This window comes from Cladophialophora immunda, assembly GCF_000835495.1.
Source record: "Cladophialophora immunda strain CBS 83496 unplaced genomic scaffold supercont1.2, whole genome shotgun sequence".
Classification (NCBI taxonomy): domain Eukaryota; kingdom Fungi; phylum Ascomycota; class Eurotiomycetes; order Chaetothyriales; family Herpotrichiellaceae; genus Cladophialophora; species Cladophialophora immunda.
In genome coordinates, this window is record NW_015622542.1 from 902586 (window position 1) to 921368 (window position 18783).

The window sequence follows — 18783 nt, forward strand, 5'->3', positions numbered from 1 at the left end:
AAGACGACAAGGCTGAGTTTAGGATGCGACTTGACATCAAAGAGGCTGTGAGGGGGGCTCGGGGGATTGGCGCGTGCGGGGAAACACCGGGAAAACTTCGGCTTGGCTTAATTTTTTCTCGACTTTGCAATTCCTCTGCCGATTTTGAAGGCCTCACCCTTGCGCCGGACTGCCTAAGCTTCTGCCCAACATTGTGCCTATAGCCGACACCATGGGCAAACAGACGAAAGCCACGAAAAAGTTCGAGAAGAACCGCCTCAAAGATACGATCGAACGGCGGAAAGAGTTTGCCAAGGTCAAGCAGCGACACCAGCTGAAAGCGAAAAAGAAACAAAGAGCGGCACAGAGATCAAAAGAGGAGGATGATGATGCTCAGTCAGACGAGGAGGCTGATGACAATGGAGCCGAAGCTATGAATCAGGACGAGTTCTTTCGGGACGCTGTGGATATACCAGGGCCTGAGACGAAGACACTGAAGAACAAGAGCGTGAAGCGAAAGAGGGAGGAGAATGTCGCTGATCAACCAGAGGATGCTGAGAGTAATGGTTCAGAAGATGAAATCGAGGGCCACAAGACTCAATTGGCAGCATTGGCCGAGAAGGACCCTGAATTCTACAAGTACCTACAGGAAAACGACGCGGAGCTGCTAGAATTCGACGAAGACGACGATCTCGCAGCAGTTGACGACTTGAGTGAGGAGGAACCTCCTCCAAAGAAACAAAAGACAAGGGATGCGCAAAAGGATGACCCTGAGACACCCGATGACGTTACGCTCTCAATGGTAAAGAAGTGGAAGACCTCCTTGACCGAACAATTCTCCATACGAGCTCTTAGACAAGTGGTGCTGGCTTTCCGCGCTGCAGCACATGCGGATGACGAAGAGGACAAGGTCTTCAAGTACAACATTGCAAGTCCAGAGGTCTACCACGAGGTTCTCATAACAGCACTCAAACAGGTACCTCTGGTGCTGTCGCATCATCTTCCAGTCAAGGAGTCGGCCGGCGGCAAACTGCGCATACCGACAGATTCACCCAAGTTCAAGACTCTGGCACCGTTGATCAAATCGCACGCCTCCTCTTTACATTACTTGCTCAAGCATTTGGCCGATACGAAGACACTGAGGTTGACACTCGAGTCCTTCGAGCCGTTACTTCCGTATCTGCTTCAGTTTCGCAAGTTTCTGAAAGTCCTGACGAAAGCTGTTGCGTCCGTATGGTCTGACAATTCTTCCGACGAAGCAACGAGGATCACTGCTTTCTTGGTCATTCGCCGACTAATGGTTATTGGTGATGCTGGAATCCGCGAAGCTGTCCTGAAGGCGACATATGAGGGCGTTGTCAAGGGTAGCCGAAACACGACAGTCCATACTCTTGCAGGGATCAACCTAATGAAAAACTCAGCAGCAGAGATCTGGGGCATTGATCAAAACGTCAGCTACACAGCAGGCTTCACATTCATCCGCCAACTTGCCATTCACCTCCGTGGCAACATCACCAAACCGACCAAAGATTCATACAAGACGGTGTACAATTGGCAGTTTGTTCACTCCCTTGACTTCTGGTCTCGCGTGTTGTCTAGTCACTGCAACTCGCTCCTGGAAGTACAGAACGGCAAGCCTTCACAGCTACGTCCGCTCATCTACCCCGTCGTACAAGTCACAATTGGCGCAATGAGGCTGATCCCAACATCGACATACTTCCCTCTTCGTTTTCAACTGATGCGGTCCCTTTTGCGTATTTCGCAAGCAACTGAGACATATATACCTCTGTCAGCCGCACTGTTGGAGGTGTTGAACTCGGCTGAGATGAAGAAGCCTGCGAAGGCGTCAACACTGCGGCCTTTGGATTTCGCTTCGAATATCAGAGCCCCTTCATCATATCTGAAAACAAAAGTCTACCAAGATGGTGTCGGCGAACAGGTAGTAGAATTATTTTCTGAGTTCTTTGTGCTGTGGACGAAGAGCATCGCGTATCCGGAGCTTCAACTACCGGTTGTCATCATGCTGAAGCGGTGGTTGAAGACAGCGTCCAAGACGACCGGAAACAAGAATGGCAAGCTCAATCAAGCCCTTCTTGTGCTCGTGCAAAAGTCGGAAGCCAATGCTAAATGGATCGAGGAAAGGAGGAACAGTATCAACTTTTCACCCAAGGACCGGACCGAGGTCGAAGCATTCCTCAAAGATGTGCAGTGGCAAGACACTCCTCTCGGGGCATTTGTTGTCTCGCAAAGAAGGTTGCGGGAAGAAAGGAGGAAAGTGCTGGAGCAAGGCAGAAAGGAGCAAGAACGACGAAAGGCCGCGGAAGAAGATGCTGAGAGTGATATTGAGATTGCTTGATCGGCACAAGGCGAACAGGCTGCAAGAGGGGATATAGGTATGGGGGACACGAGATTCATATCGGCGCTGATCGCTAGCTATCAGCAATGTCACAGAATGAAATCCTCGAAGATGAGCAAGGCTCTCCCTTTGATACAGGGCTTTGGCGTCGAGATCGGTGGGTTATGCTCTTCAACGCATGATGAGCTGAAGCTTTCCGATCGTGCAGCATGTAGACTGTCATTCGGAGACTCGAGTGTATGGCGTAGACAAGGCCCGACGGATACTTTTGTATGTTTACGACTGACTCTCATTTGTTCAATCACTCTGGCAGTCCTCACTTATCTGCAGGATCCAAGGGCTTCTGTTCTTGCTTGTCAACCTCATGTCTCTTCTGCTCTGCAGGCTTATTGCGGTCTCTCTTGACGGGATCGGAACCTTGGACTTTGTCTTGAGCACCTTCTGTACTGCAGACTAGGGGTTGTCCTTTGCTACGTTCGAGGCATTGGGGGCATCGCCTTTTCATTGTAGTAGCGGATCGAGTCAGTGTAGGGGGTTGTATTGAGCATGGGCGTCGGGCGTCGAATGAGCAGCTCAACTCTCCAACGACAGTCGCAGTTTCAAGTAACGGCACTCGCTGACATTGTTGAACCAAGAATCGGAGCCTTCATGTTAGCGACTGAATAGAAGTAACTTGTGTGCGAGCAATACCAACGACTTGACCTCAGGTAGTCCCAGCAAGATTGCATGCTGAGCTGCGCTTTTCTTACAAGCCAAGATGAAGAGGTCCTGTCGTCACATGTACCCATGGAGCTGCCACAATGCATCCATGCTCCGGTATTGGCTGCATGCTGTATCCAGATGAGATCATGAAGCGCCAGGCACGGGAGATTAGTAGTAGATCCGGGGAGGCGACGAAGTTGAGCGGAGCACAAGAGCCGAATACGATTGGGACGTTTGAGCAGGCGCCTCGTCGATCCTTGTGACCGACTGCACCGCCTTGGTAGTCTGCTGTCGTTGAATGTTGTTGGCCGAGGCGCACCACGCTGAGGCAGCATGCTTGACCTGTAGGCATCATCTCAGCAAACACGAGCTCTCCACGTAGGCGACACGAGCTCTAAGCCTGAGCTGCCAGCTCCCAGCAGCGCCCCCTTTGACCAAAGCGGAAATGAGTTGGGCCTGCGCCGTTGAAACATCAGGTGATGGTTACCGACCACGGCCATTTTTCTCGCATAAGCTCGCCTCGCCCGCTTGGAAAGTCTCAGGTGCATTGCCGAGGGCGGGTGACAAGGATCCCGTCCGTATCTCGCAGCTCACAACCCAGTGGCTCATCCAGTGGCTGATCCTGGTGGTGACTGGCTCATGACTTTGATGCGACGTCACTGCCAGCCGTCGACGCTTCGTTGTTCCTTTTTTTCTCATTTTCGCTCACAGTCCAGCACCAGTCGAGACATAGTGTTGACGATTCGTTGCTTCACCGTAACCCAACAACTGGATATAAACCGAGACCATGCCCCGTGGCTGATTGTGTCTCTACCAAACCATCACAGAACAAACAACGACACCCCCCCCATAAGCAGGCTCCTACACCATGGGCGATCCAGGCAGGAGCTTTAGCACCCAGGTTCACCACGAGTTCCAAGGCAAATGGGCCCTCAACCGCCGCCGGACCCGATCACTGAGCATCAAACTCCCTGACCGCTTCGACATTGGAACCACCCTCAGTGTAAGTCCATTCCTAACATCGACAGAAACCCCCGTGAAAGACGTCCTACGTCCATTTGCTGTGGATCTCGGCTCGCTGGTCCATTACTCAAAACCGCTTTTAACTTTGCCTTCTCACTCACAGGAGTACTGGGCTGGCCTTGCCATCGAAGAAGAAAGCGACAGAGCACTCAAGATTGGGATTGCGATCCATGATGGAACGTATGGCATTGACTTCGCGGTTCATCGCATCTCCCTGGACGAAGAGGAAGAGCGCGAGAGGAGTGGAGATGGCGACTGGGTGGCAGACCACATCATTGAGGAGCTGTCCCACTACAGGAGGCAACATGTGTGCAAGATTCTCGGTGCCGGAGTCATTGCGAGCGTTCACGAAAAGAGCCCAAACTTATGCTCGAGGCTTTGGTCCGAGCTGGACATTGTACCTATGTTGGTCACGTCCAACCCGCTTGTACAGGCTGGCAGCAGAGGAGTGAGATCTCAACGGGTGGATGAAATTGCCGATTCAGCAGCCAGGAAGTGTCTCGCGTAAGTTGTGACCCTACCCAATACCCGCGACTTAGTTGTAACTTTTGTCAGCCTATATGCTCCTACGAAGCAACCGCGTTTGTCGATCAGCTTCCAGAACCAAGTCGAAGTCGATTTGGGAGGTACTATTCAGCTGACCACCATCGACGACTACAAGGCATCCGTCCGAGAGCCAACCTGGCGGGCGGTGCAGAAACACATCCAAGACGTTGTCGACCGCAAGCTCAGAGTTGTCTTTTTCAGCGCAACACCCCAGGGAGGCGGAGTGGCTCTGATGCGACACGCTCTGCTTCGATTCCTGCGACTCTACAACGTGAACGTCGAGTGGTATGTCTAGTTTCTTTCTGATCGACATGCCTCGTACTTATCTTTCATGTTCTCTAGGTTTGTGCCCAAACCCAGACCCGACGTTTTCCGAATCACCAAAACAAATCACAATATCTTGCAGGGAGCCGTTCCTCCCGAAATTCGAGCATCAGACGAGCAGCTAGGCAAAATCAAAGAGTGGATTGTCGACAATGCCGATCGGTACTGGCTCGGCGAGGGAGGGCCACTTCTTGCTCCCGAGGACGGCGGTGCCGACGTCATCATCATCGACGACCCTCAGATGCCAGAGCTCATTCCCATTGCGAAGAAGCTGGCACCAGAGCGGCCGATCATTTTCCGATGCCATATTGAAGTCCGCGACGACCTGGTCCTCGAGGACGGCAGCGCCGCTCAGCATGTTTGGCGCAATATGTGGTCTAGCATCAAACAGGCCGACATCTTCCTCAGCCATCCGGTGCGGTCCTTCGTCCCACCTGATGTTCGCAAGGAGACTCTAGGCTGGCTTCCAGCAACCACCGACTGGTAAGTTCATAAGCAGAACCGAGCGTTGTGAGGGGTCTGACTGAACGTGTAGGCTTGACGGTCTTAACAAGACCATGGATGACTGGGATCTGCAGTATTACTTGCATATTCTCAGGCAGGTTTGTCAGGCGCAAAGTCTCCCGCAGCTTGCATACCCGGACCGCGGCTACTTCACACAAATCGCGCGGTTTGATCCCTCAAAGGGGATTCCCGACGTTATCAGGAGCTACGCCAAGTTCCGAGAGATGGTGAAAGACAAACCCAAGGAGAAGATCCACCAGTTGGTGCTCTGTGGGCACGGGTCGGTGGACGATCCTGATGCGACGCTGATCTATGAAGAGACCATGAGTTTGATTCTAACAGAGTTCCCCGACTTGGTCGAGGACATCATTGTCGTTCGACTGGGCCCGAGCGATCAGATCTTGAACGCCATCATGTCGCTTTGCACCGTCGCTCTGCAGCTATCAACACGAGAGGGATTCGAAGTCAAGGTCTCGGAAGCTTTGCATAAGGTAAATGTAGGTTATATTCCATTTTGATGAGTCGTTGCTAAGAGTTTACTAGGGCAAACCAATCATTGCGACCCTCGCCGGTGGTATTCCGCTTCAGGTGGAGGACGGCAAGAGCGGTTACCTTGTCCAACGTGGCGATCACGAGACTGTTGCGAAGCATCTATACAACCTGGTCAACGACAAGGACCTGTACACCCGCATGAGCGAATATGCAAGGACACATGTCAGTGACGAAGTGCACACCGTTGGGAACGCCCTCAGTTGGATGTACCTTGCCTCCAGCGTGGCAGGCGGAAAGTCACTGAAACCGAACGAGAGATGGATCAACGACCTGGCCCGAGAGGCTGCCGGAGAACCATATAAAGATGACGAGCCACGGTTACCGCGGCACCTCTCCACTTGATGGACGTCTTGTAACTCTATGTGTGGGCGTTGCGGGCGAAACGGCTTCAACCTTTATTCTCCTACTCACTCATTCAAACTTCAGGCATCTACAACAGACTGCAACACATGGGTCAACAATTTCCTAATTCCCGCCGACCGGGCTGTGGCTGGAGGCGACTAGACTGGGAATACTGGATCCCTCAGAAGAGGGATAGAGAGAACAAACAACAAGAGAAAGAGTAGAAGCAAGAGCAAGAGAACACGAGGACTTGGGAGCGGCGGCAGACTTGTTGATATACATGCCGCATGCAAGCCAGTCTCCGACTCTGTACATCCGAGTCAACATGGCGGATGGATGGGCCACGGCGGTTTCGTTTTCTTCACAAACTCGAGTAACGGCCAATGACACAATCATGTACAAACACGTGGCTATTGTTGTAATTGCTCAGAAATCAGATGCGCGGCCCATGCTGACTGTGGAGGTGCATGTGAGGCTGTATCTTGGGTGAAATCGTCCCTCTGCTTCCCGGCACTGCCGAGCCTTGATATGCTCCGCGCCTTCGCCTGATGGACCAACATGCCCCGCGTTTCCTCCGTTTCGTTGTGTCTCGCGCACTGAACTTGCTCCGTCCGCAGACCATACGCTACCATATCGACTAAGTCTTGGGCCTGTAGCGTAGAATCCTCCCAGAGCAACATGTATCGCAAGCGCAACGGTTCCCTTGGCTTCTCCTTCACCCGCTTCGCGCATGCCGCCGTCCCAAACTTCTTCGCCGACGAAACCCCCTCCCGCACACTCGACCTGACGGGCTACCGCCGGGACATGTGCTACATGCATCAAATCGCCTCCGCCGACCCCTATACACTTGACGAGCGATCGTTCTATGTCGCGGGCGTTGTCGACTCGGAGGGCGTGAGCAAGAGGGTCTACGCAAAGCTGAAAAAGAACGAGATATTAAGAGAAGACGGATTGGTGGACACGCACAAAATCGGGCCCAGGTTCCCCCATCAGCTGGCCCTGCTGAACATCTATCGGCAGAAGGAGCTGGTCGGGATGCTGTTCTGGTGGGAGGAAGAGTGCCAGCGCCTGCGCAAGTTGGGCGCCGAGGAGAAAGACCTCGACGCGTTGATCGCCGAGTCGGACACCAAGCTCACCCAGACCGACGAGGATGGCGCGGAGAGACAGGCTGTCAAGGAAACACTGGACCAGCTGAAGTTCGCCAGGGAGCGGGTACGGATGAAGAGGAGACAGAGACCCAGCCAGCGGGATCCAGATGTCGAAGCGGACAAGGATGATATCATGATGGCGTTCCACGGACGGAGTAAGAGCGTACCTAATGTGGGTGCCAGTGGAGTGGCAGTTGGTCCGGATAGACCGATGCAACAGGGGCAGCCGCCACAGTACTTTCCAGCTGCGTGAAGACGGCATCGAAGAGACCGACTATGACATCCTTTAGACTGGTGCGGCACGCCTTCACTTCACCTGTACGGAGAGGAAGGGTTATGGAATTGCAACCGGATCCAACCCTCACCCCGATCGATGCTTCAGCATTGGATATAGATCTAGGAAGCTGAAGGGATCCTACAAGCTCATTGGACTACCTGTTCCTGAGCTGCACATCAACTAATCTTGAGTTCAACAGTGAAGCCGCCGACTTTCTGGAAGTGGTTCCTCACGAGCCCGCCATGATCGAGCTCCCTTTGAAGATATCAGGAAACCAACACTGGACACGATTGGTGTGCTTCAATCCTGATTCTGATGGTGGCAGGAGGCGGGTGGCTTCGCGGCTGGACGACCAAAATCCAGCACATGCTTCTACGACTACTTTCACGCTTCAATCCACTCAGTCGCCAAAAGGCGGAGTGGCGTGATGGTCAGCAGCTACCCAAGATTGATGTTGTCGCGCATGGCTTTTAGTTTGGGTGCAAGAATCTCAACAGACGACCGTCTCCAGCACGCAGAAGTATCGTGGTGGCGTTCATTATGTGCGTCGACTTGGCGTGAAGCGACCGATCTCACTCGGGGTCGATGGCACCAAAGGCGTGCGATGCGACTGGGTCTCTATCGCTGTCTCCGACCATCTTGAATCTCGACGCATGTCCGAGTCCAAAATTTGTTCACAGACTCCTTCAAGCTTGCCAACCTCTTCTCGCCTCCATCCATGGTTGTCACTCGCACACGAATTCAGGCAGCAATCAGCACACCATTACCAGTGAATCCGCTGGACACGCTCTGATTTTCTCACACCTCTTGCCCTTGACGTACCGCAGATGACTACAACCCTGTCGGACGTCTAGGGCCTTCGAGGTAGGAGATGAAACAAGAGCCCGGGCTACGTCAAGATAGTGCATCCCACCTACGTCAATCCTCGATCCTATGTGCTGGGCAGCACGGAGCGACGAAGAGCGTAATACAACAGTATTTCTTTCCCTTCCCTGTTGTTTCTCTGACTCTCGCGCTCCACTGGACTGTGCCTACGCTTTGCCTGGGGCTGCCACTAAGGTAAAGTAAACAACTGGGTGGGAACCGCAGCCAAACATCCTCAACTACATGGCATAGCACATGGACTTCTGATGGAAAGAAGCGTCAGAATTGAAGCAAGGAAAGAGCCCTCCCATCGAGACCCCGTGGCTTGAACTGTCAATGTGTTATTCTGCAAATGTGCCCGTCGTGACAAAGATAGGGTCCGCACAAACGAACAGAGACTCTGATGGAGGAAGAGCACGAATCGCTGGCCACGACAGTTGTGCCTTTTTTCTGCTAGGCTTTCCCCAAGTGCAAGCAGCGTTTATCAAGTCGCTGCATTGCTCCTCGCGAAAACTTCCCTGTACAGCAGCGGAGCTGCTTATCGACTCTAAGGCGAACAAGACTCCACCCAAGGAGCGTCAGAACTTCCATGGCAAAAGCGAGATCGAGGATAGACGAATCAAAATTTTGTAGAGAGACACTGCTATTGCAAACACGGACGACAATATCAGATCTATCCGCCTCTATGACTATGTGAGACACCCTTCCCCTTGCCTTGACCGCGAGCTCTAGGGTGGCAACTTCGTGGTGGGATTGAGATACGGTCCGAGATAGATATGGTCGTCGGCCCAATCCATCAACTTGTCCCAGTCGCCGCAGACGTGGGTGTTGTTGGCGCTGAAGGGCCCCAGGATGCCCTCGAAGCGCCTCTCCAGCGTCGGGTCCGCGTAGCACATGACCGACTGGCGCAGGTACTCGGTGCAGTGGAACATGTGGTCGGCGGTCAACTCGTCGGGCACGATGCCGCGGACCGAGTAGTCGACGGCCCACTGGAGGAGCCACTGTGTATCACCGCGTTAGCAAACGGCCAGGAACAAAAGACAAGATTCTGGAAAGGAAGAAAAGCAACATACCACGCAGTGCAGCTGATGGTATCCGGCAACGCCGTAGAACTCGCCGGGCATGCTGTCAAATGCCACGCGGCCGTGGCGTGCACGATGCAGGATTTCGTGCCATGCAGGGTACGCCTTGTCCTTGAAGCCCATGAACGACTCGTTACGTTGGAAGAGCACCGTCTTTTTCGTGACTGGTCGGTTTGGCAAGTGTCAGCTCAAGCACATGTACACGCCCACAGTTGTGTCAAAAGCACCGAGGGAAGCAGGGAAAGATGGATGGATGGAGTGGTCGATCGACAACATACATTCGGGCCCCAGGATCGGGGGCATCACGCCGGGCGTGTGGATCACTTCAGCCCTGGCCTCGGGGACGTGGCGGAAGACGTCGTTGGGCGTGACGCTGAGTTTCACCACGGCGACGGTGAGCGCCGCGCACAGGATCGAGAGCACCCCGATGCACCCGAGCAGCAGCTTCTGGATCCGGTGGGCGCGCGGGTCGCGCATCAGGTACCCTGCGCCGGCGTCCTCGTCATCTTCGTCCGGGTCCCTGCGCCGGAGCAGGTTAGCCAAGGTCGAAGACGCAGGGTGGAGACGGAGGCCGTGGCGGCGTGGCTTCTCGTCAGTGGGCGAAGTGGAAGACTGCGATGAGGAGGGGGAGTGGTGCCTGACGAGGGTGTCGTCTGAGGATCTGGGCGAGGACTCCGAAGAGGACATCTGGATTGACGATTGACGACAGCGCGAAAGAAAATCAGGAAAGCGGCTCGTCGGCTACGAAGGGGAAGAGAGAGAAGGAACAGGAAAGATGGACTCTCGCTCTAGAGAGAAATATATGTATGTGTGTGTGTATGTGTGCTGACACAACGTGGCGGGCGAGGGACAAGTGGGGGAACACAGAACGCCCCGGGGCAAGGAAGTCGACCTGGATCTATACGAATCACTCAATGTCTGACGTGGACGGAATGGCTGGCCGGTATAGTCTGGGTGGGATGATGCGCGTCGAACGGGCGAGCCTTGGATGCCCATCTACGATCCAAGGAGAATGGGTGGGACGAAACTAGAATGGCTTCTATAGCTACTACGTCGCCTGGTGCTTCTCCTCCTCCTCCTCCTCCTCCTCCTCCCTTACGGATTACGAGCTCAAACCCGACTTAGGGGGCGGCAATTAGCTACAGAATGCCACGTCTTGATGCTACCAGAAGGTCACTCTACGCCGGTTTATTAGAGGAGACTTAGAGACATGGTCTTCCACCATATGCTAGAGACTCTCCAAAGAGTGCCTCGAACTCTACCACCGAAGAAGATTCTTCTACTTTTTTTTTCTGGGTTCGTTTGAAGGCTCGCGAGAGTGCTGAATAGCATCTATTGGGCAACTTCCATCCCGCCGCCGAGGGGCGACGTCCGTGTTAAGCTCTTGCTGGAAAATTCCCCTTCCCCCCTTCCGTCCTCCCAAAGATGTAATAGTGAACGACTGACACTCGTCCCCGTTTCTCACGCCTAGCTGCGGAAAAGTGCCTTTTTTTTTTCTTGGTCAGCAGAGGAATCTGGATGGAGTATGGATAGATGGCATAGCGCAAACTCACTCGGTACTTCCCCCGTACTTGTTAGTCCGTAGATCAGGGCGTTGTCTAGCGCTTGATCGTAGCGTGGTAGATGTCGGTCTCTGGAGAGCGTTTGGCAGTTGCATGATAGATGTCGGTCTCTGGGGAACGCTTGATTGTAGCATGGTAGATATCGGTCTCAGGCTCGGGCGAGCGCTTGATCGTGGCGTGGTAGATGTCGGTCTCGGGAGAGCGCTTCGCTGTCGCGTGGTAGATGTCGGTCTCTGGAGAACGCTTGATCGTAGCGTGGTAGATGTCCGTTTCACGCTTCGCGGCTCCCATCAACGCCGCAGTGCGAGCCTCTGATACTGTCGTCAGCATGGTCATCCGCCATCAGCTTCCAAAACACTCACTCAAAGCGTCGATCGCAGGGGCGGTCGGCAAGGCTGAGGCCGATGCCGCAAGCAGCGTAAGGAGAGAAGTCACTTGCAAGAACTTCATGTTTGCTGACGATGTGGTTCCAAACGCGACCGGTGAGATTGAAAGGAGAAGATTAAAAGTCAGGAGGCATCGAAGAGAGATTCGTCGTATATATACTCTCAGCACCCGCCACCGTTGACGGAAAGCCTGACGGGCTTGGTGTCTTTCAGAGAGGACCATCGTCGATGGTTCGTCAGATCCACTCCGTCAGCCTGGAGAGCGCCTGGGCTGTAGGCTATGACGAAGTTCATCCTTTGAATGCTCCCCTGCCCATGGCAGAGTGTCATCGCGCCGTACATTCGGGCGACAGCATTAGCTCGACGGTGTAAGTCCAGGTGGGCCGACCAAGCTGAGTTCTTTGTGACACCCATCCGCGAGAGGGCTGCATATGCTCTGGAGAGAGCCGGATCATGGATGCTGAGCAGAGTGCGAAGAGATTCCGAGGCAAACGTCGACTTCATGCGTCCATGCCTGGGAGCAGCACCGAGTGCTTGCCGATTGCGGTCAAGTTGAATCCAAGAGGCCATGTCGTCTGAGGTTGAAAACGTACGGCCGAAGTCAAAAGGGCTCTTTGCGCCAATGAAACCCGCGGTTTCACGCTCTATTCCATAACCATCAGCCAGGGAGTGGGACGTTCTGGAATAGCGCCACTGCGCAAGTACTCGGATGACATGGCATTGGGTGACCTCGGCAATCTAGCAGGTATGATCAGCAGAAACGAACGTCGCTAAGGTCGGTCGCACAGGGCTTGCTTCTCCACACAGAATGTAAGCAAAGAGGCTGCCTCCCCCTGGTGGATGGCACAAAAAGACCGGAGTCGCTCCAAGTCGATCACAGAATGGCGGGCGCAAAGGTCTATCCAAGATAGGCTAGCTGGATGCACTCTGGCGCTATGGTCTGTACATTGCATCAGCTCACGCAGTTGAGAAGACCTGTTGTCTGTCGGATGTGGACCTCGTTCACGATTCTAGACCTCTAACGCTGTGTCACCTCGGTTGAGCTCCAAGTTGGCGCCACCGAGACTCAGTACACGGTCTGCGTGGGACTTGAGGTGGCGACGAGCTCGACAAGGTCTCGATGAGGGCACACAGCCTAGTTTCCTCTATATTCACAGTCAAGGTCGGCTCACAGTTTTGAAGATTCGAGTATCCTGTGATGCCGTTTGTAACCCATTCTGCCCCCAATGCGTCTCCACCAAAAGGATTCAAGGCAGCTCCAACGAAATCAAGGCCATTGGGCCAAGCTCAGACAACAGCTTATGCATCGAATCAACCATGACGGATCAAAGAAGCCACTAGGCAAGCGAGAAAATGTATTGGATGTGGTATTATGTAGAAGTATCTGCGAATATAGCTCTATGTCGTGTGAGAAAAGGGGCCACAGCCCTTTCCGTGACACGCTAGGCCGCGCTGGGAAGGACCAGAGGCGTCGGGCCCCCGGCCACTCCCGAGGTCTTGTCCACCGGGTATATACGGGGATGTGACTGTATTAGGAAAAAGGGCACGCGAAAGCCGAGCGAGCAGGGCGGTGTAAGGCGTCGTCGAGATGTTCTTTCGACTGCCGACGTAGTCTGTTGTCGCTCAGAGCTCCTTTGGGGGTGTGGTTATGCAGCGATATCTCGTCCTACCTCGCTATCTCGCTCCTGAAAGCCCTTGTGAACAGCCTGGTGGTTGCAGAGAAGACCTCCTCGGCGCGGATACCCGCATTGAGGGCCTGAAAACGCCTCCACAAAGGATTCTTGGGGCCGTGAGCATTCCAAAACGGCGAGGATGTGCGAAGCTGACCTGTCACCGGCGCGCCGACGAGATCCATAGCGGTGGAGACGCAGGACAGCAAGCAGCAATGCGGGAATCCGGTTCAGCAGGTCGACTCGTACATATGGACTCCTCGCCCAATATTAGCTTATCACCCATTCCCTCAGAACCATGGTCGCTACCAGCTGACCGATCATGAGCAGACATTCCCGGATCGTGCTCTTCCTCGCCCTGGTCCTGGTCGACTTCATTTGCTGCTCAGCAAGCCCCACCTCCCGATGCTGGCTTGACTACTCCCAGATTCCTTACACCGCACTCCCGCGCGACCTGGAGTTGGACTATGGGACTACAGCGAGAGAACTTGGTTCTGGCACATCGGGCTCTGTGCTTCTGCTTCTGCGGCACGCCGACAATGCGACGGTAGCGGTCAAGCGGTTCCACAACGCCGCCGAAGATGAAGATCGACATGACCTTTTGACTCAAAGAATCAAGCTTGAGTATCATCTCGGAACTCTCCTGAACGGCCATCCTGGCATCTCAGAGTCTTTTGACCTCCTCCTGGAAGAAGGTTCCTTGACCTGGTTTCTGGTGACGGAGTTCTGTCCCCGGAGCCTGGCAAAGGAGCATCGATCAATCGGCGCGCAGTCGCTCACAGAGATATTCCGCAGCGTTGTCGAAGCCGTCGAGCATATGCATGCTCTGGGCATCGCACATGGAGATCTCAAGCTAGAGAACGTCCTTTTGACGGCCGACGGACGACCCAAGCTGATCGACTTTGGTGCCGCCACCTTCTCCGGCTGTCCCACAGAAACCCCAGGCTCGGCAGACGCGGTCAACGTCGTCCCTGGAGACTACGGCACCACGGCTTACATGCCGCCTGACGTCTTCACGCAGCTCGAGTTCGACAAGGCGAAAGCCGATGTGTGGGCCCTCGGGGTTTTGTTCTTTGCCATGATGACGGGATCGGTTCCATGGTCGTCTGCTTCAATCGACGACCCCCGCTACCAAGCCTACGTGACACCGCAGCCCCTCGATGACGGGTTCAGCTCACACCATTGTCCTAACTGGGACAAATCAACGGTTCGATTTCACACTTGTTCCACTGGAGCCATGCACCTCCTACAACGACTGCCGGCTAACGCAAGGGACATGGTTGCCTCGATGCTAGTGCCTGAACCACAGGATCGGCCGTCTGTCCAGACTTTATTGGCGTCTTTGTCCCAGAGATAAAGATCTTTGGGTTGCACTCGGCAACCGTGGACACGAGGACGTTGAACTACGGGTGTAGTAACGGTGAAGTAGCAATGGCATATTTGTCAAGTACTGGTCCAAAAACCGTCCACATGAGCGAAACGGTGCTTATGGCATCTCAAGGGACTGATAGTAGCACACGCTGCATAATGATTCGCTCCTATATCCGACACAGAGCCACCCGCCCATTCGTTCTCGGACGCGGTGGCAACAAGCATTTTGGGCCACTACAAGCATTTTCTAGACTGCGGAGGCAGGACCCGCAGTGAGAGTCAAGGTCTATGCCCTGGTACGGTAGCAAAAGAGCCATGGCTGGATACATGTGGAGTCCTCGCGTGATTCCCTTTCCAGAGGCAGAGTTTGGATACAGCCGGATGGCCGAGGAGGGAGGCTGTAATGCATTCAGCAGTTCATGTTGAGGCATTTGGACCTGCTTTTGAGGACTTGTTTCTAGTTCTCCGACTCTTTCGTGCTGCCTCAACATTTACGGATCACTCTCAAGCGAACCGAAAACCAAGGCTTGAATATTCTTGAATCTTAGCATATTGACGCTGCCCCCTCCCCCGAAAAATTTACCATTTCATCTGAGTGTGTCTGACCTTCTGACCATCCTTCACTTGAGACACGTCTTCTGGGGCTGACTAGAAATCGCCAGAGCCACAGCTTCCCAGATTGCCATCCCTGCCTGCACGCGAGTATGTTTTGCCTGCTTAGGAGCGGCATCCACCGACCCTTCTCGTACCGATCAGAATTGAAATACCTTCTCTAGAGCGGTCCAGTCCATGGCTTTCTCTTCCTCGAATTTCAGATCGTCGAATGCTTCCTGCTCCGGAGAGGGATGTACTGTGCAGCCTCCTTCCAGCATCAACCAAGCGTCTGCGTCTTTGAGCTCCATTCCGGGAACGCTGTCGGACTTGTCGGCACCGCCAATGTTCGCAATGTAAACGGTATGTTGGTTGATCAAGTACCATGGTCTCGGATCAGACCGACCCCCGACGGTGATGCGGTGAGCATGCAGATGTCGGATCCCGGCCGCAATTTGCTCTTTCCACTTCTCTTTATACTCCGAGAGGTCGGTTGTCTGCTCCGGGTGGTTGAAGAGCTTCGTCACATCTGCCAGGGACTTCGCACCTGACACATAGGTCAAGACGATCCCCGCGCAACGCGGCTGGTCGTCTGCTTGCCTGGCTTGTCCATCGCCTGACGCCGAAGGCAGAGAACTTTCTCCTGGCTCTGCATTGGCGTGGCTGATGACAATGCCCCGTAGCTTTGGAATATTAACTGCTTCGGCTGACCCAGCGGGCAAGACCTCAGTCGACTCCGAATGCAACCGTGAGTACGCGTTGATGATGTCGAGGGAGTTGTTGGTGATCCGCCCGGTGTTGACATGCCTCGCCGCGTTATTGCAAGGCCGGAAGTAAAAGACATCCCCGTTCGGCGCGCGGACATTGTGTGGCGGGCGGCGCCAGTTCTTTTCTTGGCCGAGGACGAGAAGTTCTTCTGCCTGGTACTGGGGGACATTCGTAGGCAGTAAGCTGATTTCCGAGAACTTGAACAGACTGTGTTCGTAGGACGGCCGATCCACCGGTCCACTGGTGATTTCCGGCACGACCTCCGCCGTCTGGTCGTCGGCGACCAGCTTCAACTCATAGCTCGGCGTGTGCAGGTAGTCGTGCAAGGTGACCCATTGATGGGAGCTGGGGGCCAAGGTTGCCAGCAAGGGCAAGCAGGGCGTGATGACACAATCACACAACGACTCCCATCGGCGAACCCAACTCTTGGTTCTATCGTGCACATCCACCGGCTTGATCAGCTCGAGCCACGTCTCGGAGAAAGAGGTCCCGGAGACATCTTCGCTCGAGACGTGGACTTTGAAGCGGACGCCGTTGCGGTAGAAGAGCGTCCACGACTTGCCCGTTTTGTCGTCGTGCATGCCATAGCGCACAATGTGGGGGATGGAGTCGAAGTAGCGGACGGTCGACATGGCGAAATGTCCAGATAGATAAGAGATACGCGTTCTGGGTGTTGGCGCCGCGTACCTGAAAAGGACGACAACCAGAAGGGAATAATAGAAAACACAAGTATATACGAGGAAAAGCGGGACGACGCTGCCACGAATACTCGCTACAAAATTAGGCACCAGCGCGTCTCCACATGACAACCATGGCGCAGCTCCACCACATCCGTCGATATGGAACATTGCCGCTTTTATAGGGCAATGAGGGTTATGAGGTCAATAGGAGGGGGATCCTCAATCGATTCCGGGTACCTTTTTGACGTAGACCTCGACTATTTGATCATCGTCTGAATCATCTGGAGGCCCGTTCGACTGTGTCTTCGTCGCCTTGGTCATCGCACCAGGTGAACATGATTTGTTTCATTTAACCATTCTGGTGTCTTAGCTGTACGGCATACGATTCTCCGCACTGTATGTGTGTCGCCTGGAGTACAGCAGTCTTATCTTTGGCATCGTCGTGGCATGCGACATGGTCAAGATTATTGTGATCATACTGGCTTTGAAAGGGAGGTGGCTTTTGTGACAGCTTTCCATATTTCGTGCTGTTGACCGGCGCGGCAGCACCTTCCACCTGTAACTTCTGCCAGGAATGGCACTACAGAACAAGGCGCACTTTTAACTTGTCACCCTCCTCTATCTCTTTCTGCCTCGAAAGCAGCTCCTCCATGTCCCACGTACAGCTTAGATACCTCCCGGCGAGCCATTCCCGTCTTTCGCAAGTGAGAAAGGCGATAGTGTCCCCGGCCAATGACGGACTGTCCGTAAAAGCTGAAACGAGGTCAACATCCCAAATGATCTTGCAATACTGGTTGTGGGCGACTCACTCGCGTGTGTTTGTTTAGGCATTGCTTCGGCCAGCTGCGTCATGACCCCGCCAGGATGCACCGAGAAAGCGATCAGTCCCTGTTTCCTCTGTTCCACCAGTAGAAACTCGGTGAACTTCAAGGCGGCGAATTTGGAGGTCCCATATGCACTCGCCTCGGGGCGGAGGTTGTGCGCTGCCACAGAGTTGACATTGACAAGTGTCTTCAGGCCGTCCGGCGTCGAAGTCAAGAGGGGTGTAAAATATTTGCACATGAGGAAGATTCCTCTTAAATTGACTTCAAACGTCTTCCACCACGAATCGTTGTTGGCTTCCACTATGGGCAGTGCCGGTGTCATGAACCCGGCGTTGTTCACCAAGACGTCCAGCCTGGGTGAAGACTCGTGCACTTTGGCGGCTGCGGCTGCAACTGACGCATCATCCGTCACGTCCAAATGGAGCAGGAGAACTGTGGGAGGAGGTCTTCCGTATTTCTTCGCGGCATTTTCGATCTCAATGTTGACAGGAGGATCCCCAAAGCCGTCAGGACATCCTAGCCCAATGAAAGACGCCCCAGATTGAGCAAATGATATGGCAATCGCTTTCCCGATCCCACGATTGCCTCCAGAAACGAAAACAGCCCTTCCCGTATGATTCGATTTGGCTCTGGAATCAATGAAAGGGTACGTGTCGTTGTGGATCGTCTGAGTGAAGTTTGCACCTATTCGTGGTCACCAGTCTATTCGTCGCCGACGGCATCTTATCTTGCAAAGGACCTGTGGCCAACTCACCATTTGGAGGCGCGAAAGGTGGGTACGCTGCCATATCGGGGAGGAAGAGCAACTGCAGGGATACTGATACACTTCGACGAAGCGATGTGGTTGGATCCAATTAGCTCCAGGGTAGACCAGATGCGATCGAATACTGGCTCCTGCAAGGGCCTTTATTGTTCTTATCCCTCTTCGGATTTTCCCAGCTGGCAAATAAACCCCGTTGACTAGTTACATGCCGAGCACGGGAGTGTCGTAAATACGATTATCTCAGGCTGTTTAAGTTTGGAACCAAGAGGCAGAATCACGAGATTGCCGAAGTGCCGGTGGAAAGTGACTGAAGCCCCAAGAAAACGGCGGGATAAGTATCAATCAAACCATAGGATATATTACTTTGTCCCATAGCTGGTCAAACACTGCGTCCAGAGGCCTGCCCGGCAGGGCTGAGATTCGAAAGCTGCCGTAATGCTTGATAGCGCTACCTAGGGCTTTTTCTTGA

General features: G+C 53.9%; 7 protein-coding genes across 8 annotated transcripts; 4 read left to right on the plus strand and 3 right to left on the minus strand.

Annotated features, from left to right (window-relative positions):
- The first annotated feature begins 151 nt into the window (after positions 1 to 151).
- Positions 152 to 2696, plus strand: PV07_02660 (uncharacterized protein). The gene has a single exon (XM_016389288.1). The coding sequence runs from the start codon at positions 212 to 214 to the stop codon at positions 2333 to 2335; it is 2124 nt and encodes a 707-aa protein (XP_016251190.1). The 5' UTR covers positions 152 to 211; the 3' UTR covers positions 2336 to 2696.
- Positions 2697 to 3594: 898 nt separating this feature from the next.
- PV07_02661 lies at positions 3595 to 6879 on the plus strand. 2 transcript variants are annotated; one of them, XM_016389290.1, is made up of 6 exons: positions 3595 to 4040; positions 4164 to 4564; positions 4616 to 4891; positions 4949 to 5413; positions 5466 to 5931; positions 5978 to 6879. In XM_016389290.1, exons 1-6 carry the CDS (start codon positions 3906 to 3908, stop codon positions 6326 to 6328), a joined length of 2094 nt encoding a protein of 697 aa, XP_016251192.1. In that variant the 5' UTR covers positions 3595 to 3905; the 3' UTR covers positions 6329 to 6879. The 2 variants fall into 2 exon arrangements, with proteins under 2 accessions (XP_016251192.1, XP_016251191.1); XM_016389289.1 differs by having other exon boundaries at positions 3595 to 4564.
- Positions 6880 to 6920: 41 nt separating this feature from the next.
- Positions 6921 to 9423, plus strand: PV07_02662 (uncharacterized protein). Its single transcript, XM_016389291.1, has one exon. The coding sequence runs from the start codon at positions 7007 to 7009 to the stop codon at positions 7727 to 7729; it is 723 nt and encodes a 240-aa protein (XP_016251193.1). The 5' UTR covers positions 6921 to 7006; the 3' UTR covers positions 7730 to 9423.
- Positions 9346 to 10386, minus strand: PV07_02663 (uncharacterized protein; the record flags this gene model as incomplete). Its single annotated transcript, XM_016389292.1, has 3 exons — positions 9346 to 9618; positions 9691 to 9863; positions 9978 to 10386. The coding sequence occupies 3 exons, from the start codon at positions 10384 to 10386 to the stop codon at positions 9346 to 9348; spliced, it is 855 nt and encodes a 284-aa protein (XP_016251194.1).
- A 3253-nt stretch (positions 10387 to 13639) lies between these two features.
- PV07_02664 (uncharacterized protein) lies at positions 13640 to 14879 on the plus strand (the record flags this gene model as incomplete). The annotated part of the gene is made up of 1 exon (XM_016389293.1): positions 13640 to 14879. The coding sequence occupies one exon, from the start codon at positions 13640 to 13642 to the stop codon at positions 14672 to 14674; it is 1035 nt and encodes a 344-aa protein (XP_016251195.1). The 3' UTR covers positions 14675 to 14879.
- A 275-nt stretch (positions 14880 to 15154) lies between these two features.
- PV07_02665 (uncharacterized protein) lies at positions 15155 to 16734 on the minus strand. Its single transcript, XM_016389294.1, has one exon. It carries the CDS (start codon positions 16677 to 16679, stop codon positions 15441 to 15443), a length of 1239 nt encoding a protein of 412 aa, XP_016251196.1. The 5' UTR covers positions 16680 to 16734; the 3' UTR covers positions 15155 to 15440.
- Positions 16735 to 17243: 509 nt separating this feature from the next.
- PV07_02666 (uncharacterized protein) lies at positions 17244 to 18463 on the minus strand. Its single transcript, XM_016389295.1, has 3 exons — positions 18306 to 18463; positions 17537 to 18235; positions 17244 to 17480 (listed from the first exon to the last, which is right to left on the minus strand). The coding sequence occupies exons 1-3, from the start codon at positions 18337 to 18339 to the stop codon at positions 17308 to 17310; spliced, it is 906 nt and encodes a 301-aa protein (XP_016251197.1). The 5' UTR covers positions 18340 to 18463; the 3' UTR covers positions 17244 to 17307.
- Between the last annotated feature and the right edge of the window lie 320 nt (positions 18464 to 18783).